This window comes from Miscanthus floridulus, chromosome 14 (assembly GCF_019320115.1).
Source record: "Miscanthus floridulus cultivar M001 chromosome 14, ASM1932011v1, whole genome shotgun sequence".
NCBI lineage: Eukaryota > Viridiplantae > Streptophyta > Magnoliopsida > Poales > Poaceae > Miscanthus > Miscanthus floridulus.
Window position 1 is genome coordinate 12,385,478 of NC_089593.1, and position 8,041 is coordinate 12,393,518.

The 8,041-nt window shown below is 48.1% G+C and overlaps 1 protein-coding gene across 1 annotated transcript; it reads left to right on the top strand.

Annotated features, from left to right (window-relative positions):
* Nucleotides 1-6,933: 6,933 nt before the first annotated feature.
* Nucleotides 6,934-7,638, top strand: LOC136503054 (uncharacterized). The gene has a single exon (XM_066498256.1). The coding sequence runs from the start codon at nt 6,934-6,936 to the stop codon at nt 7,636-7,638; it is 705 nt and encodes a 234-aa protein (XP_066354353.1).
* The last annotated feature ends 403 nt before the right edge of the window (nt 7,639-8,041 follow it).

Genomic DNA, 8,041 nt, shown 5'->3' on the forward strand with positions numbered 1-8,041 from the left:
GATGTTAACCAGTTCAGCGAGATGTCTCTTTTTACAAAGTTTGAAGAAAAGATAAAAAATGTGGAGAAAAGTATCCCGCAAACCTCTTTGCCCTGGGTGCGCCATGATGGACAAGGAAGGACTGTAGCACGCTAGATTGTTTATCATGTAACTAATGTATCACTTATCATTTGTACCTAATGCTACTCTTTCTTATTAAGCAAGATGTTTACATTTCCCCTTGTTGTATACCTTTGGACTATGATATTATTTTCTAACTTAATTAAACAAATCTTAATTAAAACCTCTTTCCCCTTCTTGTATACCTTTGGATTCTATATTATTTACTAACCCTAGGTACATGAAATATTAACTAACCCTAATTAACAAACCTTTAATTAAAAATCTTTTTACAGGTGGGCGTCATTGATCGCCGCCTGTACTAATATATTAGTACAGGCGGCTGTTGATGAGGGCCGCCTGTAGATTTTTACAGGCGGTGGTCAATATGGCCCGCCTGTACTAATGTGCTCCAATATAAGTTCCCGCGCGTGGCCCGCGAAAATTTCTAAGTCCCGGAGGCGCGAGTTCAGAAATTGGACGCCGTCAGGCTGCCGAAATCCGCCGCCGCTCCTCCACCGCTCACCGGACCACCACCGTCGTGAGCTACCGCCGCCACGCCGCCGAGGGACCTCCACTCCGCTGGCACGCCTCCACGCCGCCGCCGAGGGAGCTCCGCTCCGCCGCAGCGAGCCGCCGCCGCCAGCAGCTGCCGCACCGTGCACGGCCTACGCGCCGCCGCCACGACCTCGCCGGAACGCCGAGAGGTACGCCGTGCACACCCGCCACCGCCGAGCTCCGCTCCGAGGCGGCTCCGATCGGTGCGGCGGCGGCTGCCATGTGCGCCGCCGCGCGCGTGCCCCTCCAGCGCCGGCGGCGTTGCCTGCTGGGCTTGCTGGGCCTGGCAGGCCGCCTTGCCTTTTTTTAATTAATTAGTAATGTTTTATTAGTGTTTGTTAGGTAATTTTGTTAGTAATTAGCTAATTTTTTTTGTTAGGGCTTACTATGTTTTTTGTTAGGGTTTTTTCCATAATTTAGCTATGTTTTTTCCATGTTAATACTTATATTTCATGCATAATTAGGGTTTGTGAAATAATAATTAGTTTGTTAAATAGGGTTTCCTATTTAATATTCATTATTTAGGGTTTGCAAATTAGTGTTAGTTAATTAGGTTTGTTAATAATTGGTTCGCTAATTGATTAGGCTATGTAATTCATGTTAATACTTGTATTCCATGTTAATACTTGTATTCCATGTTTATACTTATATTCCGTGGTTATACTTATATTTCATGCAGATGAGTACTCCATCAAATGCTGAGCAGGCCGATGCCCAGATAGGTACACGGGGATCTAACTCCTCTGGATCCGAACCTTATAGGAGCCCGAGCATATCACCACGTGAATCTCCTAGAGCTAAGAAGGCCCATCTTGAGTTGGAACGTGACCCTAATTACAAGCCTGAAGATGAGCCAAATGATGATGAGGTATATATGCTCGTAGATTGTCTATACGAGAGAATAATGCATGTGTATGTATGTACCTAACAATTGAATTGACAGGAGGTGTTCTCTTAAGTTGTTGCTGAAATGGAGGTAGAGTCACAAGATGTTCATAAGGACACGGCGCCTCAAACGACCGGGACATCCTTCGAGCAAAGAAGTACAAAGAAAAAGAGTGATCGGGCACGAGGAGATAGAGGAAGGAATAGATTTCCAGAAGAAGTTTATAGGATTACAGAGATTAGCCCGAGCGGAGAGCCCTTAGCACCTCTAGAGGCGCTACCCAAATTTAGGGCCGCCATTGGATGGTTAGTAAAGGAAGAATTTGATATCACCTGGAGTGATTGGAGTATGGTGCCTGAAGGAAAGAGGAAGAATTGTTGGACTCGATTGTGCACTAAGTTTATTTTCCCGGAGGGAACAGAAGGTTTGGTCAAGGGTCATGTCATGAAGCAGTTAGCAATATCATTCCGGGGCTATAGGCACGATATGAATAAAAAGTGGCTGCAGAAGGGGCGGGACCCAACGAAGCGGTACCCTATCACAGCAGAACAGTGGGCACATTTTAGTGTCATAAAAAACTCCGATGACTCCAAGGCTAAGAGCCAAGCCGCCTCAAGACTTGCGAAGAAGAACAAGTACCACCACCACCTCGGCACTAGCGGTTACAAGACCAAGATTCCTAAATGGAGGGCAGAAGACGAAGCAAAGAGGAGAGAGGGCAAGTTGGCATTGACAGATATAGTGCCAGAACGAAGTGCGAATTGGCTTCGCGCTCGGAAGGCAAACACTGAGAGCGATGAGATCTCCTGTCCCGATGAGATCAAGCCAGTTGCCGAGAAGGTTTTGGAAGCAACAAACCTAGAAAAGACAGGTGCCTTCAAGTCACAGAGGGAGAGGGACAGCCTTTCCCATGCTCTAGGTAACAAAATTATATTTTCCATTTTGTTCGAGTAAAATAGAAATCGACACTGACATTAAATATCATGTTGTAGGTAACCCCGAGCATCCAGGTCGTGTACGGGGCGTCTCATCTAGAACCACCTAGAAAGAAGGGTTTGGTGAAGAGTGGAAAGGCATGTATAAGAAAAGAGAACGACATAAGGAGCACATGAAGGATTTTTTTGAGCAGCAGGCTGCCAAAAAATTTAGGGATTTGATGGAAGACTTCGTTAAAAACCCTGATCCTGAAGTGATGAAGCGGTTGGCGGGAGCAGTGTCTGCTCAACAGATGTCATCACAAGCTCCTTCATATATGCAGCATGTCCCAGCTCAACCCTTGGGTAGCCAGGAGATGGCCACACAATCTATGCCCTTTCCAAGCAGTATAGCGTCAACATCAAATTAGGACCATTATCCAGTTGACGATATTGATAAACCTTGGCCTTGCTCATTGTTAATTGGATATGGCCTTAGGAATCAGCATACAAAGCAAGTGGCCACAGGCAATGCCATCCCTGGACGTAGGTTCCATGGTGTCGAGATGCAAGATGCATACTGTAGGGTGGAAGTGTTGACGGTCGAGAGTGGATATGAAGACGACTTCATCGACATCCCGACCTCTGAGGGTATAGAGAAGCTTGGACAAGCAATCAAGAACTTCATACAATGGCTGAGACGGTACGTAAGGTTGATTGATCCACCAACGGCACCCTCTCCACCAGTGCATCAAGCATCCCAAGAGGCCGAAACAAGTCAACAGCCAGCATCGCCAATGCATGCCCCATCATCCCCGTATATTTATGAGCCACCGTCGTCATCCCCAATACATGATATGTCATTCTCGTTGGATGAGCTCGAGGGGCCAGCCAAGAACATGCCTGAGCAGCAGACTCCGCCAGCCAAGAAGGACACAACACCAGAGAAGGAGGTAGAGCAAACTCCCCCGCCACCACCAAAGCAGAATGAAGATGAGCAAACTCCCCCGCCACCACCAAAGCATAAGGAAGCAGAGCAAACTCCCCCACAAGCACCGGCCTCCAAGAAGGCAAAGAAATTTCCAATTCCAAAATTGGTTTCTCCCTATGAGCCAAAAAAGGGGAAAGCAGCAGGCACAGTTCTATTTCTGAAAGGGATTGGAAAGCAGCGGACGGCACGAGTCGTTGAGCTCGAACCGTCACAGAATAAGGAAGCCACCGGCCAAGCAACTGAAGCCGTGCCACCAACAAAGGAAGCCCCAAGTGGCGATGTACATGTCAAACCGCCATCAAATACACCATTGACCCTTAAGGATATAAGAAAGCCAACGGTTGATGATTATGTCAATGTCCCCAGTAACTATGTGCCCGGAAGGCCTATGCTGCAATGGACGGTGCTTGAAAAGGGTCCATGGACGATAAAAAGGTTTCATGACTGGTACATGAGAGCAATGAATGCTGGCCTGCATGCAGTTAGTGTTGACATACCAGCAGACGTGTTTGCTACTGGCATGGATAAAAGCAGGGCATTTGTTACCTTCAAGGACATGCACCTGCTGTTGAACTATAGGAAACTTGACGTCCAACTCATTACAATCTGGTGCCTGTAAGTATCACTCATGCACACACATTGTTATTATTAAATTTGGAATGTGATAAACTCTAATATGTGGATGTTGTATGTAGTTTGCAAGACCACGAGCAAATATCGTTAACTACAGGATCAATGGTCGGTTACCTGAGTCCAATCAGGTTACAAGAAAATATGCACAAATTTGTACTTACAAATGAAGATAGAGCAAAGATAGAGAAGGACAAAACACCAGAACAAGTTGCAGAAGCTGTAAAGGAATTGCAACGAAAATACGAGGACAAATATGCCCTCTATCTCGGTAGAGCAATGCTGAGATATAAGTACAGGGATTTTATATTGGCACCCTACAACTTTGGGTAAGCGTGACCTCGTATGCGTACTTCAAATTATCGTGTTAACCCTAAGTACATGTGTCGCTCACTCGTTTATTCATGCAGTGACCATTGGATTGTTTTTTATATTTATCCATTCGAAGGGAAGGTGCTTGTCCTAGACTCCTTACATTATCCTCCTCAGTCGTATCAAACATTCCTGATTCATTTAGAAAGGTGAGCCAACATGCAACCACATCCGTACTTATATGAATTAGAGTTTCTAAATAACTATAGTGTTTTATATTCGATATCTACAGGGCATGGCGGTTTTATAAGAAGCAAAAAGGACCGGTCGACGTCGCCCGCTCAGATCCTAGTGTGCCATTGACGATACAACACCATTATCCGGTAAGTTGTCCGAACACATATCATCATATAAATAATACACAAGGCATGACAATTTTAGTTTAATCTTTTGCTCATTAATTACATAGTGCCACAAGCAACCACCTGGATTGGTCTACTGTGGATACTATGTGTGTGAGTTCATAAGGCAGCAGGGACGATACGTCAGGGACAAAAATATGGTAAAAAATATCTATGTATGAAGTTTTCTCATTAAAGTTGGAAATATTAATATTGGACATGTGTCAATGATGCTTTTAAACTTTGTTTCCAGCCGAGAAGCAAAGGAAAGGACGTGCCATTCACTCCAAAAACTATGGAAGATATAGTAGCAGACTTGTGCGGTTTTATTATGAGAGAAATAATTCCAAGTATCGGATCATATTTTGATGAAGCCGGTGATTTAGCAAGTGAAAGATTTAGAGCGCTGACAGACCTAGCAGGTCTAAACTTGAAATGAAATGACATGTAAACACCAAATGGTTGAACTCATAACATGAAATGACGTGTATTATATGTAATTTTATGCTTGATGTTTGATTTCATGTGTACACATCTGTAATATTTATATGTGTTGTATGTATGATGCAATTTTATGGTTCATGTTTGCATATCTTATATATATATATATATGTGACAAATATAGTACAGTGTGGAGGCAAATATTAAAATTTGAAATAAAAAAAAAATTAATTACACAGGCGGCACACAGAGTGAGCCGCCTGTGAAAAATGGGTTTTCACAGGCGGCTGACAAAGTGAGCCGCCTGTGTAAATAACTATTTACACAGGCGGTTGACAAAGTGAGCCGCCTGTGAAAACCCTTTTTTCACAGGCGGCTCACAGCCCGCCGCCTATACTGTGGGCCGATTAGTACTGACCCCTAGTATAGGCGGTGGACTTGGCCGCCTGTATAAATTCCTCTACCACCGCCTGTGAAAACGTTTTCTGTACCAGTGCTGAGTACTCCGCCTCATCATATGCTAGGTTACAGGGACCTTGATCTCCTTCTCTGGATCTCCCCGTTCTCCACTTGGTAGTCCTCCTCCTTTGAGGCTTCCTTCCCTCAAATGGCATTGGTGGGCGTCGGATGGAGCCCATATGCGCTCTTAGGCGATGCTACTCATGGCCACCGTCTGCTGGCTCCGACTCAATGCCTTACAGCTATATGTGGGCTAGAGTTCTTCAGAATATGTCATTGGTGGTGGCACAGGTTAGGAAGCATTGCTTGCACTTGCTTCAGTTAGTAAGCAGAGCTGGTAGCTGAATCATGTTGTTGTTTTGTTAAATATTGTAATCCTTCTCTCTCTCACATCTCATGTACTTCATTAACCTTCAAGGGTCGCCCTATACTAGGTGCTCAGCACCCTCTATTCCTGGCTTCGCCGGTATCAGTGGAAAATTATTCATGCGAGGACTTCTCGCCCCCCCCCCCCCCTTGTTTGGGAATGTGATACATGGCAACGAGGATACGGCACAACTAGGAATAATACAGATTCGTAGCATGGAACAGCCGATTACAATATTAATTATTCCTTCAGCCAACTTAATTTTCTCTAGAAATGTCCAAGGTCTTATAATCAATGTGTTAGAGTGTAAACCGGCTCGTGGGCCTGCCGACCCAGGCTCCCCACCGTGCCTATATGTACGCACTGATTTCCTCTAAGTAATACATTGAGTATTCCCCAATTCATATGTTCTCATGGTATCATCGAGACGGTTTGCTCCTACGACCTCTCCGCGCTTCAGCAAACCCTAGATCATGCCGCTGCCGAACCCCACGTTCGCCGGCCGATCCACCGTGCCGCCTCAGAGCCTCCCCGCTCGCTGGCCCCCTTCCCTCATTGCGCGTCGCCACGGAGCCCTCGCTCGCCGGCCCGATCTCACCTATCGCCGTTGATCTCGCCGATCGCGCCTAGCACCATCGTCGCCGTGATGTTGCCAGGTCCCCGCTCCCATGGCTGAAACCGAGGCCGAGCGCTAGGCACGCGAGCAACATGAGCAGCTCGAGCGCGATGCCGCGGAGGCCCGTCTCCGTGTCGCGTGGGAAGCTGCGGAGAAAGCCACTACCGATCACGCCGTCGCCCTTGACGCCTATGAGGCCAAGCACGCCGCCGTCCACACCCAAGCCCTCGCTGTCCTCAACATCAAGGTTCTTGTACCTATGGTGTTGGATCGCGCCGCCAATTACAACCAATGGCGCGCCACCCTCTCCCTCGTTGTCTTGGGCAAGTATGCCCTAACCGATCACGTTCTCACTGACGTGGTCAATGTTGATTGCTCGGCGTGGATGCAGATGGACTGCACCATCCTCACCTGGATCGACGGCACCATCCACGGCAACCTCCAGCAATCGGCAATGCTGCGCAACCCTAACGCGCGCGTCGCCTGGACCTTCCTCGAGAATGATTTTATTGGCCAGCGCGAGTCAGGCGCCCTGCTGCTCTCCGTTGAATTCCGCATGGCTAAGCAGGGGGCGTCATCGATCACCGACTTCTGCCGCCGCCTCGAGACAATGGCCGTGGCCCTCACCGATTTTGATGACCCCATCGGCGACCGTACCCTCGTCCTCACACTTCTCCGCGGACTCAGTGGCAAGTTCTGGCCCATGGTCTCCAACTTGAAGATGCGTCAACCCTTTCCCACCTTTCAGCAGGCCCGCACGCTCCTCCTCCTCGAGGAGATCGACATCGACGGCGTCACCGCCGAGACCGATGCCGCCTCACCACCACCGTCCGCCCTCGTTGCTGCTCCCAACGCCGCCCCACGACCTCCTACCGGTGGTGGCGGTTCGGGTGGCACCAACAACGGGCAGGGCAGCCAGTCCTCCCAGCACTCCGGCCATCGTCGTGGCCACGGCGGCAAGTAGAGGAACGCCTTCGGCCCCAACACCAGGGGTCCTCGTCCACCGGCGCCATCCACTGATTATAGCAAAGAAATACGAGGAAATATATATGCTGGGCCATCATTTTCTTGGCGATGAGCTTTTGCACTATTCTAGCCGAAATGGGAGAACTTTTCCAGGAAATTTGTGCACTTTTGCCGCCTAATGTTCTCCCCTCCGTTCCATCCTCCCGAAGAGCTCGCCGGCGCCTCTGCATGGTCCGAAGCTCGCGGGCAGCTGCCTTTCCGTCGTCAACTTCCAGTGCGTGCTGCTAGGCTGCATGCGCGTTCGCAAGGTACGTGCACAGCAGCTAAAACCAAACGTGGTCTGCAGGAGCACCACACGGAGAATTTGACTGCATGCTCACGTTCCGGAAGGTAGCAAGCGA